This window comes from Narcine bancroftii, chromosome 7, assembly GCF_036971445.1.
Source record: "Narcine bancroftii isolate sNarBan1 chromosome 7, sNarBan1.hap1, whole genome shotgun sequence".
NCBI lineage: Eukaryota > Metazoa > Chordata > Chondrichthyes > Torpediniformes > Narcinidae > Narcine > Narcine bancroftii.
In genome coordinates, this window is record NC_091475.1 from 170,028,108 (window position 1) to 170,054,515 (window position 26,408).

The following is a 26,408-nucleotide window of genomic DNA, read 5'->3' on the forward strand; positions in this document are numbered from 1 at the left end:
CATTTCAACAAATATAGTCGTGTAAGTTTAAATTGTACTTCAGTTGAAGTACAATTAGGGCAAATATTTTCACAAATTTGTTTTGAAAGTTTGGTGGCAAATAGCTTATCAAATATTCTGAGGTTATCTATTCTCAGCATAAAATTAAATATGCAGCTTGGCATTGTGTGGAATTATTATTCTTACTGATTAATAGAATCATTGGAGCATGTGAATGTGCATTAGATTGCACAATTTGGCATTAAGTGCATTCCTGGGCTAATAAACAGGTATTTTTATGAGTTAAACGCCATATTTGATTTACAAACTGATGTCTGGTTGAAGATTGAAAAAACTTTTTTTTTAGCTTTGTTAATCCTTACCATGACATATGTACACGTTTACGAAAACAAAAACATCTGTTACTGTTTAAGAAGCAATATATGGTGAATCTACTGTTAAAATGTTGTGGGGAAACACCTAGATGCAATTGTTTATTAACCAAAACTAATATAAAAATGTGTGTTGAATGTGATTGCAACAGCATGTCACTTATGCAAATCATATTAAAAATGATGCAAAGGTTTTCTTCTTTACCATCAAACAAATATTTGAATAATTATGTTGATGGCTCACAAGATGCCTATTGTTTTTAATTAAGCAAGGTGCACACTTTTAATTTTATACCCTTCATTGGTGATGATTCAAAATGTACCGCTATTTCAATGAAGCAAAATACAAGATTTTGAATATAATACTATAAGTATTCCTTGATTTAACACCTCGTATCCTTCCAAAAAATGAAGTTCAGGATTGTGCTCAAGCTTACTGAATTTTAGTGTTTTTAAATTTAAATATAAAGATGTCATTGCAATCAGACCATCTTCCAGATCTTGTTTTTTTTAATCTAACCGTTTGGAATTGTAACTTCTATTAATGTTACCTCACTGTTAATGAGGATCTTTTTTCATTAAATGTGTTGTTGGTGTGTTCAGAGATTTCTGAAGTTAATAAGAACAGAAATTTAATCATGTCTGGTTGATGAGTTATTACATTTTTGTGCACAATCAATTAATTTCAGAACTTTACCAAATTAGCTGTTTTCTTGCTAAATTTTGAAATTTTCTCTCTTCTGCCATTAGCAAAATATGTAAAAGGAAAATTCCACAATATACATTCTGTAAGTACTTTGATTTACTCTTAATTTAATAGAAAATTTTGGAAAATGTGAAGTTATCAATTTTGGCAGGAATAAATAAATAAGCGCATTATATTTATGAAGAAATTGCAGATCTCTGAATTGAAATGGTGTCTGGTTGTCATGGAGCATAACTCTCAAAAATTGTTTTGCACTCAGGAAATTAACATAAACATGAATACAGTTTCACTTGGTGCATTGATCAGACCGTTTCAGAATATGTTATTGATCTCCTCATTTAAAAGACATGTTAATATATTGGCTGGAAGTGGATTAGAAAAAGTGCAAGTTTCTGAGGGGTCTTAATAAGGTGGATATGCAGAGGATATCTTGGATATTATGATCTAGTATGATTTTTTTTCATTTATCCTGCCAAACAGATAAGTTCAGAATTTCTCACATTATTTTAATCCATGACCCCAGATTCCAAAAGAAACCTCATCTCCATATGCAATCCTTCAGATGCATTTGTCAGATCTTTACCAAGTCACTTAATTAATCTATATCCCTTTGCAACCACTTCACCACATATTTTCCTACTTCCTGACATAAGCAAATTTAGGAACCATGAATTCATCCAAATTACATATAAATTGTAAAATGTAAAGGCTGAGGTACTAATTCTGTGCTACATCACTGTTATATCTTTCTTTCTGGAATAAACTTACTTCTGCTTATTCTGTTTCTGTCATTTTCTATCCCTGCCAATATGTGATTTCCAACATCATGAGCTTCTACTTTTGATGTGCCTTCTGTAAATCTAATTCTACTTGTTCTCTTTTATCCATGTTGATCTTGCCACATTAACTTGACCTCAGCACCCTCTCAATTCCTGACTCTGATACTTGGTTCCCGGAATGCAGGTCGCCCGCAGCCTGCATGGATCCTTCAGCAACTAGCTCTTTGCAGGTCCACTGCTGTTGTCACCATCCTGTTCGGGTCATCTCCTCTGCTTCTCCATCTCAATAGGGGTGTTCTCTCTGTTTCTCATGCCCTGCACCTGTCTGCTACTCCATGGGGTTTGCAGCGTATTGTGGCCACTGCCAAGCATAGGCACTGCCATCTTGGGCACAAATCTGCACGTTTGCAGGATTTTTCTTAAAAACACCTTTAGCTCCTTTAACAGACTGATTAAAACCTGCACAGAACCATTGGTATTGGGACTAAATTGTTGAACCTTTTGGAGGAACACTGATTCTCCACTCTCCTGGGTCTTCACCAGTGGCAGCAGCTCTGACAACACTGCCATTTATTTTTTCAATTTTCATTGCAATTTTTTAAAATTTCCTCCATTTCCAGAGTTACAGCTATTTCTGGGATGTTATATAGACTATAAAAAATCCCTGTTTAGATAATATCCCACCACCTTTTTCCATTCCCCAGATTCACCTTTTATTTGGACCAATTGTTAATTTTTTAGTTCTTCATTCTGCACTTGAAATTATTGCAATTTAATTTTTTTTTTTACAAGATATACACATCTCTTGAGTAAAGAGAATACCTGTTTATGGGTCTTCAATTAAAAAGAAATGCTGCAATAGCTAAAATAATCAGATGCATTTGAACAGATTGACATCAGATATCTGCTCTTCTAATTTTAGAATAAAGAGTCCTTTTAGAGGACTCCCCTCATCTTTGGTTAGAAAATGGCTGGAAATTCTTTTATGTTTAATATAAAATTAGATTTTAAAAAACACATTTATTGTTTTAGCTGGATGATTTAATACAACAAAAGAAAAAAGAATAAGTCATTCAGCTATAAGGCTGCAGTGAAAAAATTTGAGAAGGGAAAGTAGAAAAATAAATCAACAGTATCAGTGTCTCGCTGATGAAACTTGCCCTGGCAGAGTTTTCCAGATGGTAACTTCTTTCTTCAAACTACCACAGAGTTCCATTCCTCTTATTCCAAACAAAAGGTGTTCTTTCTTCTGTCAAGTATTTCCAAATTCTCCAAATATATTTATCCATGACAAATCTACCGGGACCAATGCCTGAAGAGGGCGCACAAAATCAGTGAACTGGTGCGGACTCGAAAGGCCAAAATGGCCTGTTTCCGCTCCGTAAATGGTTATATGGTTAATCCTGCAGCTCCTTAAATTAAACAAAACTTAACCTAATCCTGCAGCTCCTTAAAGAGGGGATTGAGGTAGAGCACCAGTTTACAATACATCCAGGTTTGCTGTTGTTTTATTTCAATGGCAGAAAATTAAATAAAGTGCAGTGGGCTGAAGCCTACAAGTTTCCTGTGGATGGGTTTGTTTAAAATTACTCTAGCCTTCCTAAATATTCACTTCCTTGAAATGACAGAAGAGAGAAATGTAGTTGAATCTAGAGCCAACTGCACAATTATTTGGTCAATATTTCTCTTCCTGCTGTCCTTTAATTACTGACCTTTGCCACTACTTTTAAGAAATAAAAAGAATTGAGAAAGTAAAAAAGTTTTAAAAATAAAGTTACAATTTTCAGTAAATCCATCTAAGTTCTGATAACTTCTGTCATTTTTTAAACTCGCAGAATTGTTGAACAATGTTTCAACTCAGATGCATGTTTTTGAATGATCAACTGAATTGTCATTGGACACAATCTGAACATTTTTTTACTTTCAGTTCATCTGTTTCAAGTTGAACCCTGCAACATTTATTGCGAACAATTATGATTGACCATACTTGCCAAACGTTAATATTTGTACATATTTAAGTAGATTCATCTTTAATGCATTAATGTGTTAATTATATATGTATATTTTGCACAGTACCCATTCTCAATGTTTAAATAAATATGTTACATGTGAATTTAATCCTGGAGTTCATAATTTACTGTTTACTGAATTGTGTGTAAAGTTGTTCATGAAGTTTGAGTTCATAATGCGCAGTAGCGTTTCTAAATGCTATTTATTTTCATCTGATTGCACAAGTATATCCTGACAAAACAGTGTTTTCTAGTCCTTGGTGCAAAACACACAGACACAACCAGACATCAACACAGATATAAATGATACATAGGCAGAACAAGTTTTAATGCATACAAATGAATAAATATTGCTTCATGAATATGAGAGTTCCAGATGGTTAGTGTGACCAGTTCTTTTAATCGTTCAGTATTTTCGCTGCCATGGGAAGAAGCTGTTCCTCAGCTTGGTGGTGCTGGCTCTGATACTCCTGTATCTCTTTCCCGACAGGAGCTGCTGACAGGTGTCCTCAATGATTTTGCTCACCATCTTTAGAAAACGATCCAGTAGATCACATCGAAGGGGGGGTAGGAGACTCCAGTGATCCTCTCTGCACTCTTATGGTCCTGAGGATTCAGCTCCGATCCATTTCTCTGTATTACACGGTGATGCAGCAGACTAGGATGGTCTCGATTGTGCTCTGCTTCAGTCTTTTCAAGAAGTGCATTCGCTGTTGTGCTTTTCTGACAAATAAGGAGATGAGTGTCCACAATAGGTCACTAGTTAAGTAAACTCCAAGGAATGGTGATCTCCAATCTCTCTTCTCTTGGGTTGTTGATGTGTAGTGGAGGGTGGTCATTCCTGGTCCTGAAGTTCATGATCATCTCCTTCTGTTTGAAGAGGCTCTCTGAAGGACAACTCATCGAAAGGATTGTGAGTTTGAAGAGGCCTGAAGATATGATGTTTAAAAGCGCTTTATAATTATTTTCAATAATCCAGCTGCGCTGGATGGGTCACGTCTCCAGAATGGAGGACCATCGCCTTCCCAAGATCGTGTTATATGGCGAGCTCTCCACTGGCCACCGTGACAGAGGTGCACCAAAGAAAAGGTACAAGGACTGCCTAAAGAAATCTCTTGGTGCCTGCCACATTGACCACCGCCAGTGGGCTGATATCGCCTCAAACAGTGCATCTTGGCGCCTCACAATTTGGCGGGCAGCAACCTCCTTTGAAGAAGACCGCAGAGCCCACCTCACTGACAAAAGGCAAAGGAGGAAAAACCCAACCCCAACCAACCAATTTTCCCCTGCAGCCGCTGCAACCGTGTCTGCCTGTCCCGCATCGGACTGGTCAGCCACAAACGAGCCTGCAGCTGATGTGGACTTTTACCCCCTCCATAGATCTTCGTCCGCGAAGCCAAGCCAAAGAAAGAAAAATTATAAGAAAACTCGAGCTGACAGCCCTGCCAGCTGCGCGCTGAGAGCTCCACCGTTATTCTATGTAAATAGTTGTTATACTCTCTTGTTGAGGGAATAATGACAAGCCGGTCTGGTTTGTCCTAACTTTGAACAGTTGGCGGTAGATTTTTCCATGGTCTTTTATACGTTGAGTATCTTATTAAACTGTGCATGTTTTTCATGTTTTTTCCCCCATGGTCTTTTATAATTTTTAAAAATTTTATTTTTGATTTTCAAAAAAACTCAAATCCAAATAAATAATACATTTTCTCCAACAATAGTGTATATCATACAGTCACTTTTATCCCCTACTCTTCTCACCTCCCGCCCGTACCCTAATTCAAAAAAAAAGAAAAAGTTATAAAAATTAAACAAAGAAAACAATGACGTTAAAGTCAAAAAAAACCTTTAAGGTAACAAGAAGAACCCAAAGAAACCTAAGAAAGGATAAGAATAAAATACAAGAGCACGTTGCCTGCGCCATGACCCATTTCACTGATCAACTACTGTTGTATTCACTTTATCTCAAAGGGGTAGAATTAAACTCTATTTGATACATGGAGCGGGGATTCCCGCTTCGATTTCACTGCCCTGCGAGAACGTAACGGGTAACCCGTGACGTCACTGCTGGAGATTCGCGAGTTACAGGTGTGAAAGGTTTACTGGGTACTGCAACCCGCTTTTTTGGAGGGGCGTTGCAGACGGACCTACTTTTGTTTCTATTTCTTATGGATTTGTTAAATGCAAGGCTCATATCTGAGAAATGCTGGATATGCTCATATGTGCCTGGATTATTTTCACAACTGGCACAATTTCACATGAAATAATTCGTAGCACTCTCTTCTCCGCATTTAAACGAATTAACAGCGTTCAAAACACTGTCCCGGTACGATTCAATTTCAAAACTGTGCAATTAAGCGCCAGAGGGGAATGACACAATTATGGTTTCCATGGTACGATTTTACTGGGCATCTCCCTCAATACCACCTCCCACCCCGCTCCCACTTCGCCTGATGGCCAGATATTTTTTTGAGCAGAATCCATATTTTAAGCTTAAATGAACAAATGATACCGACAAAGACAGTGCCTATGTTAGCGAGAGAAAGGGTAACAGCAATTCAAATCTTCTGCATCCTGAATTATAATCAGACATCTGTCGTTATCAGATCTTAGGTGCTGCCCATCTATCGCCTCCTTGCCAGGCAGAGGCTGCGCCTTCTATTTGTCTTCAAGATGGCGGCTGCTTCGTCAGATCCTCCCTTGCACTGTACTTCCGGTCTTGTCGCTATGACAGTGTAATCCCTCGAGGCGGTGTTCTGTGGTGAGTATGTGTAAGAACATGAAATGAAATGGTTCATCCGATACATATATATATATATATATAGATGTTTTTATTGAACGTGTACAGGAAAGCCGCTGTTAACTGGCGCAGATCAACAGCCAGCGAGCAGAGAGGATTGTAAGGGAAATAATGTTATGTGGCCTTCACCTGACTGAACATTTCCGAAACAGAGAGTTACTGTAGCGTTCTGGTCTAAATCAAAACATATTTCTGCTGACAGCGTTTTCTTCCCTCTCTTTGCGACTGATGTGCATCAAGGTTAAAAAAAAAATGGCCCAGTTTTATTTGACGTTTCTTTCTTGGTACCTTACTTTGGTTATTTGGCCAAACCTTATCCATAGTGGTTATTCGAACTGTTTTCCTGCTAGGTTATTTAAATATTTGAACAAAATAGGATATCAAATAGCGAACCATTCATGAATTTATCTTGAAAAATGGTAATATATTCAGTATTAAGTTATTAAAAGAAATTCAGAATTAATACACTCATAATAATGCATCTTTCCAGTTGCGTGGAATATGATGTTGATCAACTTATGCCATATTATCTTTCAGTTAGTGGCTCTGTTTGTAGATTCAGCCATGTCACTTAGGTAAGGCGCAGTTCTTTCAATCAATTTTGTTCATGTTGTGAAAGGAACTGCATTAATATCAACAAGACAATACTATATGTCCTTCCAGCATTTGAATTACATTAGCTTTTGCTATTTTGTCAAAAAGTGGTAACAAGGGAAATGTTCATTTCAATTCTCATGATTTCAAGATTAAGATAAATAAATATCTTTTCAGAGTTATGTTAATATTGCAAAAGAACAAATTACATAGTCAATAGAGGGGTAAAAGAATATAATTAACACATCTACCTATATCCTTGCACAAACTTACCATAATCTCATTAGTTCTTCTCAATCAAGATTTATTGGTCAATCTCAGAGTGTAGTACCGAAAACAAGTGAGGCCCTTCAGGTGTATAGAATGTGAGGAAGTAGTAAAGTAAGAAAATAAATTTGGAAGAAAAAGAGGGACCATGAAATGTTGCTGGCAGACAAGATTAAGAAAATCCAAGATACTTTACAAATACACTAAAAGCAAGAGGGTAAGCTGAGTATATATGAAGGACCTGTTAGAAACCAGAGGTGACATAAGTGTGGGTGATAACTTAAATGAATACTTCTCATTTGTATTCATTAAAGAGAAGGACATTGAGGTCATAAATTCCAAGGAAGAGGACGGGCCATTTGATAGTAAGTTATTTCTTTTAGGTATTAGATGTTTTAGAAATCATAAAGGTTGTTAAATCCTAAGGTAATAATGGGATTTATTTCAGGCTATTATGGGAGGTAGGGAACCATGACAGATTTTTACATTTTTGTCAGATGACTGAGAAATAACAAATGTGGTATCTTTAGTAAAGAGCTGCGAGTGTTAATTCTACTGATAAAGGGCAGTGACAAATTAAAAAGAGGGTAAGCTCAAGCTCAGCCAGTGTGTGAGCGGCTTAGGAGAGGAGTGGGACTTTAAAGCATTGACTCACGAGGCTTTAGCGAGCAGAGGCTGAGGACGAGCTTGTTTCCAGTAAAGTAAGGTCAGGTAAGACCTTTGTATAGATAGATAGTGGAGACAGCAGCTAGGGCAGTGGAATGCTTTGAATGCAGCATATTGGAAATCTGGGACAGCACCATTGTCCCTGATGACTGCCCCTGCAAGAGGTGCATCCAACTGCATCTCCTGGGAGAGTAAGTTAGGGAAATGGAGGTGGATGAACTCTGAATCATTTGGGAGGCAGAGGCAGTGATAGAGAGGAGCTTCAGGGAGTTAGTCACCTCCAAAAGTCAGGCAACAGATAGCTGGGTGACTGTTAGAGAGGGAAGGGGAATAGGCAGAGAGAGCAAAGTACCTCTGTGGCCATTCCTCTCAACTATAATTATACCATTTTGGATTACAGTTGGGGAGGGGGGGGGGATTGATCTCCCAGGGCAAGTTTATAGTGGTCATGTCTCTAGCACAGAGAGGGAAGTTGGGGGGGTGGGGAGAGAAGGAGAAGAGGAGAGCTATGGTGATCGGGGACTTGATAGTTAGGCAAACAGGAGGTTCTGTGAACAACCTAGAAGCTCCAGGATGGTATGTTGCTTCCCAGGTGCCAGGGTCAGGGTTGTTTCTGATCGAGTTCTCAGTTTTCTGGAGCGGGAGGGTGAGCTTGAGCAGCCAGATGTCGTGGTCCAAGTGGGAACCAATGACGTAGACAGGAATAGTGAAGAGGTCCTGAAGAGGGAATATAGGGAGTTTGGAAAGAAGTTTTAAAAAAGCAGGACCTCAAGGGTGGTGCCATGCACCAGAGAGCGTCAGAATAGAGAGTTGTGGCAGTTGAATACTTGGCTGAAGAGGTGGTGTAGGGGGCAGAGGTTCGTTCATATTTATGGACCACTGGGATCTCTTCTGGGGAAGGTCTGACCTGTACCAAAAGGACAGGCTACACCTGAACTGGAGAGGGCCAATATCCTGGCAGGCAGGTTTGCTGGAGCTGTTGGGGAGGGTTTAAACTAGTTTAGCAAGGGGGTGGGAACCAGAATGAGAGTGCAGAAAATAGCTCAGAAGGTGAAAAGCATGATGCTATGTGTTCTGAGTTTGTGAGGAAGGACAGGCAGGGGACAAAACATAAAAGTAGTCATTTCGAGGGTTTAAAATGTGTCTATTTCAATGCTATGAATGTTAGGAATAAAAGGAATAAACTTGGAGCATGGATTAGTTTATGGAAATATAATGTTGTGGCCGTTACAGAGATTTGGCTGAAGGATGGGCAGGCACTGGGGCTTAGGTGTTTTTAAAGTAATAGGATGGGAGATAAGGGAAGAGGGGGAGTACCATTAATGGTTAGGGATAGTACCATGGCTATAGAAATCGAAGATGCTGCTGAGGGAGTGTCAACTGAGATGTTGTGGATGGAAGTTAGAAATAGTAAGGGAGCAATCACTTTACTAGGAGTAGCCAATAGGCCCTCAAATAGTCCTTGGGACACCAAGGAGCAGATAAGCAAGCAGATTTTGGAATGGTGTAGAAAATACAGGGCTGTTATTATGGGAGACTTCAAATTCCTTAATATTGATTGGCACGTCCTGACTGCAAGAGATAGATAGGACTGAATTTTGCAGGTGTGTTCAATAAGGATTCCTGGCACAGTATGTGGACCATCTGATGAGAGAAGAGGCCATACTGGATCTAATTCTGGGTAATTAACTTGGACGGGTGACAGACCTCTCGATGGATGAGCACGTTGGTGAGAGTGACCACAACTCCCTGAGCTTTAGCATAACTGTGGATGAGGATAAAAGCAGACAAAATGGGAAAGTGTTTAATTGGGGAAGGGTTAATTACAATGGTCTGAGGCAGGAACTAGTAAGAGTAAATTGGAAACCATGTTCAAAGTTGAAAGTACAGAACTAAAATGAATGAAGTTTAGGGATCTCTTGTGCTGGGTTCAGGATAGGTTAGGAAAAGGGAGGTGTGATTAACGAAACAGGTGACACAGCTGGTCAAGAGGAAGAAGGAAGCATATATTAGATATATGAAGCAGGAAACAGGAAGGGCTCATGACAAGTATATGGTAGCCAGGCAAGAGGTTAAGAAAGCACTTAAGAGAGCACGAAGGGAGCATGAGAAGGCCTTGGCATAATTCAAAGAAAGATGGGAACAAGATTTGGATACCGTAATAGATCAACAAGATTGACAAAACTTGTGTAAAGTTATGACAATTACTATTAATGTACAATATAGATGACTTCATTATAATTTTTTACACCAACTGTATATTACTCCTCAGAAATTGAGTAGATGGATTTGGACCATAGATGGATCAATGTTTTAGATGTGGAACAGAAATTGGAACTTTTCTTCATTCTATGTGGTCTTGTTCAAAGGTCAACCCTTTTTGGGTTTCTATTAGTAAATTTTTGGAACAGATAACGGGGGTGAAATTTTCTTTAAACCCTGAATTATTTTTGTTAGGAAATTTTAAAAGTGTCACTCCTAAATTATCACTGTCAGATTTTCAATTAAAATTTGTTACATTGCTGTAACATGGAAATCTGATGTTTCTTTAACATTAGATAGATGTCATGCTGAGATTCAAAGTTGCATTCCATTAGAAAAAAAAATTACGTATAATTTAAGGGATAAATATTCCATATTTTTGCAAATTTGGGGTCCATAAAATAATGAAATTAAAATTATGATTTTTTAAAATTTTTCCCTGATCAATGAAGTTTTCCCTGAAGGTATAATAATTTTATGATGTCTTTGAGGTCTCTGACTGTCAACTGATGCAATCCGAGTGAATTACTTGTAATTGTTTTATAATGAAATATCATATATTTTAGTTTTGGGATTAGATTAGTTTGAGGGGGAGGGTGGGTTAATAGGGGGTTTAGTTTTTACTTGTAGTAGTTTAGTTTTTTTATTTTAGATTTTAGATCTTAGATTTTAGTTTTTTTCTTGTATAGTTTCAGCATATATTTTTTAACATTCTATTATATTACTATGGTATATTGTTCATTACTTGATCTTATATGTATTGCATAAATAAATTATTCAAAAAAAAAGAGAAGTTCTTGGCATGTCGGATTATGGAGAACCCAAGTTCTTTCTGTGCATATATAAAGAACGGAAAGATGATGAGAATGAAGGTGGGGCCGCTAAAGTATAAAGGAGGCAACATGTGCCTTGAGGTGAAAGAGGTTGGGGAGGTCCTAAATAAATACTTTGCTTCAGTATTCACAAGAGAAAAGAACCTTGATCAGGGTGAGGATGGAATAGAACAGCTTGTGTGCTGGACATTGTTGAGATTAAGGAAGAGCAAGTGTTGGATCTTCTTAGAAACATTAAGATTGATAAGTTCCCGGGGCTGGATCCAATATACCCCAGGTTGCTGAGGGAAGAGATAGCTGGGGCAGTGGCAATGATGTTTGAGTCCTCTTTTACCACAGGGGAGGTGCCGGAGAATGTTAAATGTAGAAGGAAACAAAGGAAATTGATGTGGGTATGGCGGTAATTGTGGTCTGTGGATTTTAGTGAGCCATTTGACAAGGTCCCCCATGAAAGACATTCATAAAGTCATGAGGTATGGGATGCATGGATCTTTTTATGTGTGGATAAAACATTGACTTGCATTTAGAAAGCAGAGAGTCGTATTGGAATGAAAGTATTCTGCCTAGAGGTCAGTGACTAGTGGAGTTCCACAAGGATCTGTTCTGGGATCCCTGCTATTTGTGATTTTTATAAATTACCTAGATGAAGAGGCAAAAGGATGGATCAGTAAGTTTGAGGATGGTGCTGAAGGTTGTTGTAGGTTATAAATGGATAAAGACAGGATGCAGAGTTGGGCAGAAAAGTGGCAGATGGAGTTCAATCTGGATTATTGTGAAGTGATGCATTTTGGAAGGCAACGCAGAAGGCTGAGTACAGGGTTAGTGGTTGGTTACTTAGAAGTGTGGATAAACAGAGGATTCTTGGGGTCCAAATCCATACATCCTTCAAGGTCGCCTCAAAGGTTGATAGGATAGTTAATATTAAGAAGGCCTTTGGGATGTTGGGCTTCAATAACATTAGGTCATGTTGTGAGTGTCTAGAACACACATGTCAAACTCTGGCCCGCGGGATATGATTATATTTGGCCCACAAGATCATTTCAAAAATGTATTAGAGGTGGCCCGCTGGCCGCCGCGCCAGTATAGCGCATGCACAGTAATACAACAAATCCCAGAATGCATTGGCGTCAGCCTGCTAATCGCCCCCACCTCCTCTGTTTACGTTGCAGGGTCTCACCGTGGTCTCTGGTTTTGGGGCCTGGCCGGTGTCAGGGGAAGCCAAGGCCGCTTCCCAGTGCCCGGAACCGGAGGCCTCGGGCCTGACCTCGCCAGGACCGTTGCCCACTCCCCCTCCCTGCCGCAGGTCGATCCGCGACTCACGGTGACAGGGCCGCTGATCCGCCGAGATGCCGCCCTGCAGCGAGAGCCGATGCCCCCGCACTGTCGTTGTCCAACCCGATCGCCCGCAAACCCCGCCCTCCCGCACACAGGCCTGAGTAAGTATTATGAACTTTAATCTCAGGATAAAACGATCTTCCAATAGTTTCATGTCACAGTGATAAATATATTCCTGGTTAAAAATGGTCCTGCACCTGGATACAAGCTCATTAGGCATAAAACTTGAAAAGAGTGTAAATCAAAGGATATCTGTACCAATGGAAAAAGGGCATGGCAAATAACCCTGCTAGAGTTCATGCCCACAATCAGTCACCCATTTGATTGTTTCAGGAATCATGTTATTCTCCCACATTCTCAATAGCCCTCAGATTTTACTATTCGACAGCACACTAGCAACATTTGACAAATCCTCTATAGAGAAATATTATTATTGAATATTTTATTTCTCATTTGTTAATGCTTCTGGAAAGAGTTTATCCAAAACTATTATTAAACATTTATTTTAATAAGAAAAAGTTTAACATTACATATGTTGAAAGAAGAGAAAACATGCAGATGTTGTTGAATATTTTCAATAAATATTTAGTTCGGCCCTCCGTGAATTTGAGTTTGACACCCCTGGTCTAGAATGCCTTGCCAGGGATGGTGGTGGAGGCTGAAACATTAGGGGCATTTAAGAGACTCTTGGATAGGCACATGGATGAAAGAAGATCGAGGGTTACAGGGTAAGAAGGGTTTAATATTTTTTTGAGGAATGTATGGGTCAACATGACATTGAGGGATGAAGAGCCTGTACTGTGCAGTTTAGTGGGGTTTTTTCAGACATTTCAGCCCATGGGTCTGTGCTGCTAATTTACACCCAATTAACTTGCATCCCCAGTACATTTTGAACGGTGGGAGGAAACTGGAGTCCCTAGGAAAAACAAACGCAGACACAGGGAGAATGCACAAACCTCCTTACGGACAGCATGGGACTCAAACCCCAGACCCAATCTCTGGCACTAATGGCATTGCACAAAGCACTATGCAAACTCTGCCACCCTATGCTATGCTGTATGAATGAGAGCAGGAATGAATTATGTAATTACAGGGCAGTGCATTTAATGTCAGGGCAGGAAAATATTTAGAAAGAATTCTAAGGGACAGGATTAACCTAAAAATTGAAAGGCAGGGTTAATCAGGAATGGTAGGTGTGGTTTTGTTGGTGGGATATCCTGTCTGAACAATTTGATTCAATAGTTTTGTCCAAAAAAAACCATCGTGGAAAATATTGATGAGGGCAGTGTAGTTGTATTCAACATTGGACAAAGCTAGTCCAAAAGGTTGAGCCCATGGGATCCAAAGCAAGTTGGAAAACTGGATTCAAAGTTAGCTTGCTAAAAGAAGATAAAGTATATCGCAAGCAATTAATTTCAACAGGGGTATAAATAGATGTCTGCCAGTAAAAATAAGGTACCATTGTTGAGTGTATATGATCTGTGGTAGGATGTGGCAACAATCGTTAGAAACAAAAGAAGTTTTGTTATGATTAGATACTGAGAAGGGTGGGTTTCATCTCTGGTTGGTCAAGAAGTGAAAAATAAATATCTACATTGGCAAAGTAAATGTTCATCTTTGATGTATAACCCTGGAATTAAATGATAGAAATATTTTTAACCATGTTTGGAGCATAATAATACTGTGTAAATGTGATTTTGACGTTATTTTGGAACATATTTGTGTAGTGAAATCACATTGACCTGAAATATTGATTTGATTTATCTATCTATAGATCCACAGATGCTGTACATGGATAGTTTGGCCTGTTAAGTATTTGCTGTATTTTCTATTTTTATTCATGAACTTTTTGGAAATGTTTCCTCAAAAATAATATTAGAATGTTTTGTCTTTACAGATTATAGAGAAGTCATATAAAATCAATCATGGATTCAGTTTCTAGGGCTACTTGCAATGGAGTAACTGAAAAGAGAGCTGTCTCTCTGCTGGCTGAGACTCATGGAAAACAGGTTTTGAATGTACTTCAGAACTTCCGGGAGCAGAACGTATTCTTTGATTTCACTATATTTGTCAAAGAAGAAAAGTTTCCATGCCATAGATGTATTCTTGCTGCATGCAGTGATTTTTTCAGGTAAATTTAAAAGAACATCCTTTGAATGCTGCTTTGATTGCTTCAATATATGCTATTCGACATTCCTTTGGTGCAGTAGTTTGCTAACAAATACTTAGTGGAGGTTGAAAAAAAACTGCAAATGCTGGAAATCTGAAAGGAAAACAAAGTGCTGGAAACATTATACAAGTCAGGAGGCATTTGTGGAAACACTTAACTGTGCAGATTGAAGATCATTGAGCAACTAGGAAAAATGTAAACAATCAACTTTTAAGTTGTGAAGAATTGCAGAATCGTAGATAGATAGGTCAGAGGGGGATAGAGAATTAGTCATCTTCCAATCTAGTGTACAACATTCAGTAGCCACCAGAGGCCAGTTGTCTCCTCTGGACTGGATTAAACAAAAAAAAAATTGCTTTAATTCTACATTGCTCTCCCACTTTGTTATGGGAACCATTGGATTAAGTATGTGTGATAGGTAGACAAAACCAGGTGGGGGAGGGGAAAGAATGGTTAACGTGAGTCAGGGGGTGCAGGTTTGGAAACAAAGAATGTGTGTGTGTTAGAACCTGGGTTGATCAGGAAAGAGAGAATCAGGCTGGCGTGGCAGAAATACAAGACTGTAGATCTGGAGTAATAAATGGGCTGCTTGAGGAACTCAGCAGGTCAGACAACATCTCTGGAGCCAATCAGCATCTATGGACACACTCTGATTGCAGTGGCTCTCTTGAGTTCCCAGTACAAGTCATTTTAACTCTCCTCACCACTTCCACACATGCTTGTCTATGCAAACTAATTTAGGTAACCCATATCCCTTCTGGAACTTTCTTTCTCCTGATCTACCTAGACCTTTTCACATGCATTCTTCTTTCCGATTCCCCCACCTGGTTCCAATGGCCTAAAAATACACACGTCCCACTCAACTGAATCCCCTTTCTTCCCCTCTACTGTTCCCAAGTGCCCATCACTCTGCCTCCACTCCCTTGTATGAAAGACTTGCCTTCATTTCAGAGTTCATAATCGGCATCCCTTTGTTGTCCAAACTCACTACCTCCCATCTTCTGTTCCTCTCCATCCTTCCCTCCCTCACAGCTCCATCTGCCCATTCACACCTCCTCACCTGGATCTACCTATCACTTACTAGCTTTGGCCTCACCCTTTTCCCTCACCTTTCTATAATGGCTAGATACCTTAAACGTTTTTAAGCAGAATCTCAACCTGCAACATTAATGATCCCTCTGGTTCCATGGATGCTGCCTGCCCAACTGAGTTTCTCCCATGGCTTTTTGAGGTAGATAATTTAATTTACAGCTCGTCAACCATTGTGATTCTGGCTTCACCCTTTCTGAGCTGCTCCATTTTTTCCTGTTCACCCCTCCCCATTTTATCTGCAAATTCAATTTGACTTTTTTTTCCTGCTGAATGTTTCCAGCATTTTGTTTTTTTATTAAATGGACATTGTTGATTACAATAACTTCTTTTTGTAATAATTGTGGATATTTTGCAACATTTCAATGAGCAGCTATTAAAATGTTCAAGCCTACAAATCAAAATGATGGTGCATTTTAAAACTTTTTGGTTTATTAGAATACAAGTGGATTTGTCAAGACTTAAATGTTGAAACAGTAAAATTCACTGCTTCTGGTATTATACAACAATCAGGTGCATTCATTAAATTTGCTGTTTTTAATGAATAACTGAGGTTCCAGTTAGAAAATTAAATGGAATATATATTTTTGAAATATTAATCTATATAGGGTAATTCTGCTCCACCCGGACACTATATGGTATCTCTGGTGCTTGGATTTGCACTGTTCCCCTCATTTACCAGTGGTATCCAAAAGCAAATTTTCTTCTCGTGATAGTATTGCAATAGTTCAGTAGAGAAATGTGGACTACTGATTATATTTTTGTAAAGATGTTGAAGAAAATCATTTGGTCCTTCAGTCTATGCCGGATCTTAAAGTAGTCCCATTCCCTACTTAACCTATTCTCTTTTACATACTAATTAATTTAGAGGTGCAACTTCAAATCCAATCATTATCCATAATGTGAATCACAAAACCACTACTTTGAAAAGAAAAGTATTTGATTCATTAATGTTCTTCAGGCAAGAAACTACCATCTTTACGATTTCTGATGAACCTAGACTATCATAAATTTGATTGGTACGTAATGGCCTCTTGAAATACCCTAACTGGCCACTTAATTCAAGTGGAAGTTTGAGATGAGCAATAAATGTTGGATTAGCCACTAATACCCAAATTCTGCAGACTAATTTAAAGAAGTCACCAGGTCTTTTATCTCTTGAATCAAATATTTGAGGGGTTAAAGATCTAGGCTGGTGCACAAGTGCAATTTTGAAGGAGTAGTAAGTATAGTGTAGCTAAGACATGAAAATGCAGTCCCATTTGGTATCTCTAGTAAGCTCATGCACTCTAGTTTTTGAGGAACACCGGGGATGTTTTGACCAATATTTATCAGTCATTCATCATTATCAACACAGATTATTTGGTTAATCATTTTGCAATTTGTGGGAGTTGCACAATGGTTACACTTAAAAGATTTTTTGATCTGCGGTCATGAGAAAATCCTGTATAAAGACAAGTATTTGCAAAATTTGAAGTTCATACAGTGATTTGTGTTAAATGGAAAAGAAATTATGAATAAGAATTTATCAAGCTTGTGCCAACCTAATCCATTTTTATTAAGGATGAACAGGATACCCAGCATTACCCGGGAAATAAAATACTTAGTTGTTGACTACATGGTTGAAACAAATTACCCAAAAAACTTCATGGCAATTCTACATAAATATATTTTTTCAAACACCACATTTGTATTCTTTGTAACTGAAAATGATGCTGCCCTTCAGCTGGTGGCTTTTGTCCATATTACTTAGAGTTTCGTTCTTCCTCAGCAAACTCTTGTTGTCTGCTCATGGAATGTCTGGCAGCATCAGCACTAAGGAGGGCTTGGCATTGTTCCTTAGTGTCCTGCTGCCTGCTCCTTGTTTGTCTGAAGGCTTGAGCACTGATATGGGCTTATCGCTGCTGTTCTGTTTCCTGCTGCCTGCTCCTTGCATGTCTGGAAGCATCAACAGTGAGGTGAGACTCGCTGTTCCTCTGCTGTCTCTTGCTTTCTCCTTTGTCTTAAGTCTACGGGCTTGTGAAGAGCTTTTGCCAATGTTGCTTCGTTTTTCTGGGTTTGGCCACTTGTTTTTATTCTGAATGTACATTGATGCACAGCACTGTAACTAATTGAGGTGTCCCTGGTGCAAATTCAATTTTTTTAAACTATTGAACTGTATATGACCTTGAAGGTTAAATACAATGTAGTCATGACATTCAGACACAAATGTTACCACAATTATAGTAAACAATGAAACAAGTCAGTGCGAGTAAATACTTGTAGAACAAGCAATAATGCAAGTCAGTGCAAGTTGGTCAAAAAACACTTTAGAACTTCATATGACCTTAAAGGTCATGAATGTGATCATAACATTCAGCATCAAATGCTACCCTACTGAACCTCCTTAGGCATTTCTAGAGTGCTGCATTTTGCATGGAGAACAGACAAACAAACAGACCTACATGCACAAATAGATACAAGGATTAAAAGTAGGAGCAGACCATTTGGTCCTTTGAATATTGTCTGTCATTTGGTCAAAATAATAGTTGATCTTCTACCTCAACACCATTTTTCTGCACTAACCCATATTCCTTGATATCCAGAAATCTATTAATCTCTGTTTTAAATGAACACATTTCTCTAGGCTAATTGCTTTCAGAGATACTCCACGAATAAATTTCTTCATATTTCAGTTGTAAATTGCCTATCCCTTATTCTGAGACTGGGTCCCAGTTTTAAACTGCTCAACCAGAAAATCCTCCTTTCGATATCCAAATTGTTGATCCCTGTAAGTTTCAATTAAACTTCCCTCATTCTTCTAAACAAGAGAATAGTGACTTAGACAACCCAATCTCTTCTCCTATGGTAAATCTAGAATGCCTGGGATTCACAATTCAATGTGAATGTTCACTGCATTCTGTTTGTATATCCTGTTTTAGATTAGGAAACCAAAGTGTACACAATACTAAAGGTGCAGAACAACAAAGAACATATATAATTATAGTAGACATCTTTAATCCTGAATTCCTGTTCTGTCACAGTAAAGGCCAGTAAACAGTTTTCCTTCCTTTTGTGACAGCTGAACCGAATTGTATGAAATCAGAAAGCATACAAGGGCAGGTTAGAAGGGTGAAATAGATTATTTACTAATTTGACCTCGTTTTAATTACTTAACAACTTTTTGTATTTAACCCAAAATATCATTTAGTTCTAGTTTTGAATTTTTGGTCCGCATTTCATGTATTTTAAAAACGCATAGCTATTCTGTTCCACCTCTCTTGAGAGTTTCACATTTTTTTGGTTATACTTACACTTTTAAGGTTCACAAAATATTTTATTTCACAATTGGAGAGCATTCCATTTTTCTGCCTACTCAAGCTAAAGTGTCGATGTTCTTCTAATTTACCAGCAAATCCCATATTATTCTGTTGTCAATCTATAAATAGTAATTTAAATTGAAAAGATAAGGAACTCCAGGACAAATATTTTTATCCATGTTCTTTATCACACATACAAATGATCCATTTATGCACCACATTCTATATTTCAATACTATAATTTTCACAAAAAAATGAAATTAGTTAACTAAAATCTAATAATTTTTCTCATTTAAAAAAAAAACTATTTCATTTCTCCCTGCATTTTCTAAAAGCAACTGGAAAGAATGGGATGCCTAATATTGGGCCTTTAGTCAAATCAATACTAGGTATCATCACCTCTCTGTTTCTTTCAGTATTCTTGTTTAATGCTCATGAGGTTTTGTGACTTCCATGCTGCATCCCATATTTGTAGCTTTTCACCAATCCCCTCAATTTGCTTACTCCAAATATATTTGAAATTATTGCCATTTAAATTTTCTACATGAAGTATAAAAATAATTGTAGTACATCTCAGTTTGTTTTGACTATTGATTAAAAGAAAATGTTGATGTTTATTAACTTCTATAAAAGTTGACCAAAAAGTGAATTGAGAGACTGTGATGTATATTGCAAATTGTCTTGTTTAACTAAAAACTGCTTATCATATAAGAAATGATTAAGATTTAGTTTTTATAATATCCAGTTAAAGTCAGTAGCCATGTTACTGTTTCCATTACAGAGCCATGTTTGAAGTTCACATGAGAGAAAGGGATGATGGAAGTGTAAAAATCTCAAATTTATCTCCGGAGTCTGTGAGGGCATTTTTGGATTTTGCTTACACAGGGCATGCAGAGATATCTGAGACCAATGTTGAAATGTTCTTTCAGATGTCTTCATTTTTTCAAGTTTCCTTGCTAGCTAAAGCCTGCAGTGATTTTCTCATCAAAACTCTTGATCTCACCAATTGCTTACAACTTTTGTCTCTGTCTGAAAGTTATGGCTCTACTGCTTTGTACAATCATGCCTTGCTATTTGTGGTGCAGAATTTCTCTCTTCTGTTAAAATCAAATGACTTCTTAGAAATTAATGCTGGACTGCTAGAAAAATGCTTTGAAGCAGATGCATTGAATGTCCCTGATGAAGACACTGTTCTGAATGCTCTTCTTCTCTGGACTAATTATGATGTTGATTCAAGAGAAAAATATTTGCCTCAGTTGATTAATCTGGTAAGGTTGCATCTGCTATCCAAAGAAACACTGGAGGATTTTATGGAATCTGAAAGTTTATTAGTAAACAATCCCAAATGCATAGAAATTGTCAATGAAGCTCTGAACAAACAAAAAGAATTTAATGGACTCTTTCCTGATGCAAGACCATCCACAACAGAGAAATACATATTTGTTCACAAAACAGAAGAAACCAGTATGGTTAAACATTCATTTTGTTACAATATTGAGAGTGATTCCTGGAAGGAATTACCTGCTGCAAATATTATTGATTTTCCAGGATCAAGTTTGGTCACCTTTGGAGAAAAAATATTTATTACTGGGGGATGTAATGTTAAATGTAGTAGATCTATACGACTCCATATTGCAGAAAGATGTCACAATGCAACTGATCAGACATGGTGCTACTGTCCAAGGACAAACAATTTTAATGTGGTTTCATCAATGAAAAACTCTCGGACCATGCACACATCAGTTATTGCAATGAATCAGCTTTTTGTTGTAGGAGGGAAAACAAGAGGACCAAGTGAAATCAGGAGCCTTTTAAATGTTGAATCTTACAATCCTCTTACAAAACAATGGAGATCAGTGAGCCATTTACCAAAAGGAATATATTATCCAGAGGCATGTGCCTGCAAAGACATTATATACGTCCTTGGAGCTGAGGTGGAAATTGCTGAAATCTTCAACCCCTCACTGGATTGTTTCTTTAAATATAACGTGTCTTCTGATCAATGGTCAGAACTTGTTGCAGAATTCGGCCAGTTTTTTCATGCTACTCTGGTGAAAGCTGTTCCAGTAAATTGTACATTGTATATTTGTGATCTTTCTACTTACAAAGTCTATAGTTTTTGTCCAGATACCTGTGTTTGGAAAGGTGAGGGCTCATTTGAATGTGCAGGCTTCAATGCTGGAGCTGTTGGGATTGCAGACAAAATTTATATTTTAGGTGGGGATTATGCTCCTGATGAAATTACAGACGAGGTTCAGGTCTACCACAGTAGTAGATCTGAATGGGAGGAGGTATCGCCAATGCCCAGGGCTTTAACAGAGTTTCACTGTCAAGTGATTCAATTTAATAGATATCAAGATCCCTGGAAAACTCAATTATAATGTTTCTGCATTAACAATAAAATATCTAGTCCAACTATTTATTTAAATTGTAATTTTAAAAAAATCATTACTTTCAAAGCACTTCTTTATTTCTCTGCAGTGAGCTTAATTTTCATTCATTTGTGGATGTTACAGGCAGTGCCAGCATTTGGTGCCCATCCTTAATTGCTTCCAAAATGAGGAGCTGATTGAGAGCTGATGACATTGAAATGTATGGAATCATACAAGGATGGCAGATTTTTCTCTCCAAAAGAGATTAATGAACTAAATAGATTTTTGTGACATTCCTGTTGTTTCTAATACTAGATTTTTAATTCCAGATCTTATTTCATAACTTGAATTTTCAATTTGACATGTTCTGTGCCTGGAGTAAAATTTGTGCCTCGAGTTTTATAGAATTTTGATAATAACAATGAGTTTATTGTCACAAACTATGTAAAATGTACATGTGTATCAAAATTCTTACTTCCAGTCTGATGTTTGACTTTTGGTACAGTAACTTAACCATAATACCACTTGGCTAGTGACTGGAATATGATTCAAAGGACCAGTTGCCTTTTAGTTCCTTGTCTAGTGATCTTTCTTCATCTTGAGTTCTGTCATTAATTTTGGCAAGCTATTTGACATTGCTGTCCTTAAGAACCTCTCTCCCCACGCTGATTTAGGCAAGTATTTGAAAGGATAAATGTATTCAAAGAGAAGTAAATGTGGCTGCTTGTGTGAATTTTTAAGACATAGCAATGGTGACATAACTGTGGTGGTCTTAGTGAGGAGTGTGGAACATAGAATATATTTTCACTTTTTCAAATGGCACTGGGAATCCCACGGAATGAGATGGATGAAGTTATCAGATGCTTGTATTTGCGATCTGAGTATATGAGTTGAAAAACTTTAAAGGTTTCAATCTGACAAGGCCAGTAAAAAGAGATGAATACATTTCTTTGTGTTTGATTTTGCAAAACTTTTCCTTTTTTGTGTAAATATAAAGTATCTGTTCCCCTACACTTGCATTTTTTCCTTGTTACATTGATTCACCTGTTGTAGATGTTCTCATTATAGGTGTCAGGTTATTAAAAATGGCAGACTCCACTTGCTCTTCTAAATTACTCATAAGCTTCTCATTGCAGCCTCTCTCCTGTACATGAACACCTCCCTCATTTTCTCAATTTATGACTCACTGCAGCATACACATTTGATAACATTGTTTCAAAGCCATGCAATTCCTCACAAAGACCACAAACTAACTCATTCCAACTCCTTTTGCAGGAAAAGACCCCCAGCCTTTAAAACAGATGACTGACTCCATACCGTTTCTGATCATTGATGAAAACCGTTTGAAGAGCATCAGTGATGGCAAAATATCTGCAGAGTGTATGCTGTTGACTTTTAACAACCAGCATGTCTGTTCTGCCAATCATCTGCATGGCATATTCCAATAAGGATGACCCTTTCACCTAACTGCTTTGTTCCCGCATGATTCACAATCTACCAGCCTTGAAGGGAGACATATCAAAAAGTGGCACACTACATACTTTCCAGACACCAACACAGAAATTAACATTTCATTTGGAATAACCAAATGGTTATCGATGGAGAACAACATTAGGAGAAAAAAAAAGCTGAGGCTATGACTGAGAGGGAGACTGGATCCGTGCTTCAATGTAAAATCAGAATTCATGACTTCATAGGTGGTTCTGATAGCGAGAAAATTGTTTGAATTATTGATGGTGTTACAATGAAACATATGGTCATCTTTGTGAATGCCATAGCTAGGTCTTCTGCACAGGTGTCCTTGGAGCTTTGATTGCCATTAATTTGGTCTTATTCACTCACTGGGCTCTACTGTCTCTGCCAGCTTTAAAATGCTGTTGTCAGCAAACTAAGGCTCTGTGGTGTGTGGAGAAGTGGAAGGTGGGTTGTTTATCAATAAATGTGCATTGTACAGTTCTTGGACTTTCTCATAAAATGTAAATGACTTAATATATGTGTGTGGTCTTGAATGAAGCAATCATTACATTGGAATAAAACTTAACTCTGCCAAGTGCATCATACGATTTTTCCTCTTACTTCACCTTGCTTCTCTGTTATCCTTGGGGCCCCTTTCTCCTTTTTCCTCTCACTCTTGCTGTCAAATTGTGCAGGCCACAGTCCTCTATAAACGATGTAGGGGTTCCTTTGTGGTTAACATGGAAGAAGTACACTTTGTTCTCTCAAACTTTTGGCTCTCTTTGTTTTTCCATTCAGCTAGGAATATAACTCCTAAGCATTGCAAGAAGTATTTCAGATGATCTATTTATGGTCAGAGTACATGCAACACTGAGATTCTTTTTTTCTGTGGGCAAGGCAGATTTATCACTTTTTGGTAGTGAAAAAAAAATAACGGCACACCATGTGTATCAAGGGATCACCTGCTTTTCAGTCATAATGTACTTCTTGTACCTGGGATGGTGAATTGATAAAGTTTATGTGCATCATTTTTGCTTCCATGGATACTTAAATTATTTTTTTAAATTCAGGAATTACTGACTGTTCATAATTGCACAGGAGAAAGTGCTGGTGTACCACAATTCCTGAATAATACCAGTCTTTCTTATAAAGGTAGTCCCACAATGTTGTTGGAATTATATCCAGTTACAATTAGGGATTGGTAATACATTTTCATGTTGGTTTGGTCAATGATATGGAGGGAAATTTGCAGCTAATGGTTTTATCATGTTACTGCTCTCATTTATGTTCATTCATGTGCCTGCTCTTATTTATCTATATTTTGGTACAGGTCATTGATTGGGAAGGTCAATTTGGAGTGGCCTAGCTGAGTAACTACACTTCAATTTGTACATTGTTCACACTGCACCTACTGTACAGCAATGGAGAGAATAAAAGTTTAAGGAGATGAATGGATGCAATCAAGATGTAAATGTAGAGGTTTTTTTCTATTGTCTCTGATGTGGACAGTGCTTTTTTTGTCCTCAGTTCTGCCAACTTGTCTCTTGCATTCTGCTTTTGATCCATATTTTGACTAAATCTCTCATCCATGGCTAAATAGTCCTGAGAAACCTAACTATGCATCAGTGAACAGGTTATTGGTAAAAGTAATGATCACATGATAGCACTGCATCCATTTGTTTCCCTTGAAGACAGATTTGGATGGTAATTAGCCACATATAATTTGTTTTTCTTTTTAGTCAACAGAATGTACCTGGTCAATTTTCTACATCATTATGTAGAAATTAGCATTAGAGCTGTATTGAAATACTTTGATTCGAGGCAAAGCTAGTTATGGAGTGTGTCTTCAGTGCCATAGCCAGAATACTGCTTGACCCTAGTATCTTTTCACTGCCATGTGAATTAAATGGTAATAGTTAAAGGCTAGATTTATGATCAGTAATATCATGGGAAACCAAAATAGATCAGTTACCTGCATGTTTGGTTTAACATGTTGTAAACATGCACTTCAGTGTCACACTAAGATTTGTAGGCTGGAATTGATTGAACACCAGATGCATGGCAATGAAGTAGTATACCCTTTTTGAGGAATGGAATGGCAGGGCATGATGATCATATTTGTATTTAGTGGTTATTTGTATCCAGGAATCTCTCCAATTATTGCAGATCACAGCATTTGTATCTGTTGGCTCAAAAGGGAATTTTATGTACCCACAGGTGTTTATGTCTAATGCATTAATCATATATTAGCTGCAGGTAATGACTGCTTATTGGAAAACTCTATAAGACAGGAAAATTTGGGTCTCCTGTTACATTAGCAGCCACAGCACAAAATGAGCCGTCAGAGGCATGGCTATTTGTTCTGCTTTAAAAGGCTACATTGGTAAGTTGCAATTTATTTTGTAAGGCACAGCATGATGCACAGTTTTGTCTTTGAACTAAGCATAAGCAATCCATGGTTTACAAACCCCATCTTCAGCACAGTAAACCTGCAAAATTTTCCTGCCTCCTTTCCAGTCAGTGATAATTCACTGGTTTTCCCTTTCTCTTCCTACTCTCCACCCCTCTCAAGGATATCCAAATTCCCAGAGCCTTATAATTGCAATAAAGTAGGAAAATAACTTTCCAAGGCTCCAAAAATAAAACCAAGCTACTTTTTGACAGCTTCTTAATTTATAGATTTCTTTAAAACTTGTTCTGTTATTCATTTCCACATTGTATCATTGAGTTTTACTGGGAGAGTCCATCATTCTCACAATTGATGTGATGAGTCAAATTGGAATATAAAAATGAAAATGAACAGCTTCTGGAGAACTCCTGACCCTTCTTCAAAATAATGTGAACTTTTAATTCTTAAGATCTCGGTAGCTATGCGAGAGTTGGAATTCTGTCGCTTTTTATGAATGTGCTTGTATATTGCAATAATTTTCAAATATGTAGAGGTTAAAATCACTTGTATCGCCAGGGCTGCCAGTTTGTATTGTATTTCTTTGAAAGTCTGTGAAACCAAGGTCTTTTTCTGTGTGATTTTGAGATATGAAAGCCAGTTTTGAATTGTTCTTTGTTCTGAGATGTAGAGTCTAGAGTTAGACTTGAAAACTCCATTGACTGCATCAATCACGTTTTAAAGTAATGTATTAAGCATCATGTTGTTAATCGTGTTCAAAGTTGATGTAATAACCCTAAAAGTGTAATAAACAGTTGGAAAAACTCTAATCGGCTTTGTCATCGATCATTTGTAAAGAGCGAGTCATAAATAAAGGAATTCCAGAATACAGGTGACTATATAGGAAGATAGTTGCTCCAACTTAGTCAATAAAGATGTTGTTATTGACTCGTTAGTCAACAGAAGACAGATCTCCAAGCAAGACTTGTAAGTCAAAGAAAACCTAGACTATTGACTC

General features: G+C 37.7%; 1 protein-coding gene across 3 annotated transcripts; it reads left to right on the top strand.

Annotated features, from left to right (window-relative positions):
• The first annotated feature begins 119 nt into the window (after positions 1–119).
• Positions 120–26,220, top strand: kbtbd3 (kelch repeat and BTB (POZ) domain containing 3). 3 transcript variants are annotated; one of them, XM_069891252.1, is made up of 5 exons: positions 120–1,159; positions 6,469–6,623; positions 14,394–14,426; positions 14,516–14,750; positions 19,959–26,220. In XM_069891252.1, exons 4-5 carry the CDS (start codon positions 14,545–14,547, stop codon positions 21,556–21,558), a joined length of 1,806 nt encoding a protein of 601 aa, XP_069747353.1. In that variant the 5' UTR covers positions 120–1,159; positions 6,469–6,623; positions 14,394–14,426; positions 14,516–14,544; the 3' UTR covers positions 21,559–26,220. The 3 variants fall into 3 exon arrangements, with proteins under 3 accessions (XP_069747353.1, XP_069747354.1, XP_069747355.1); XM_069891253.1 differs by lacking the exon at positions 14,394–14,426 and having other exon boundaries at positions 14,517–14,750; XM_069891254.1 differs by lacking the exons at positions 120–1,159; positions 6,469–6,623 and adding an exon at positions 12,479–12,720.
• Positions 26,221–26,408: the final 188 nt, after the last annotated feature.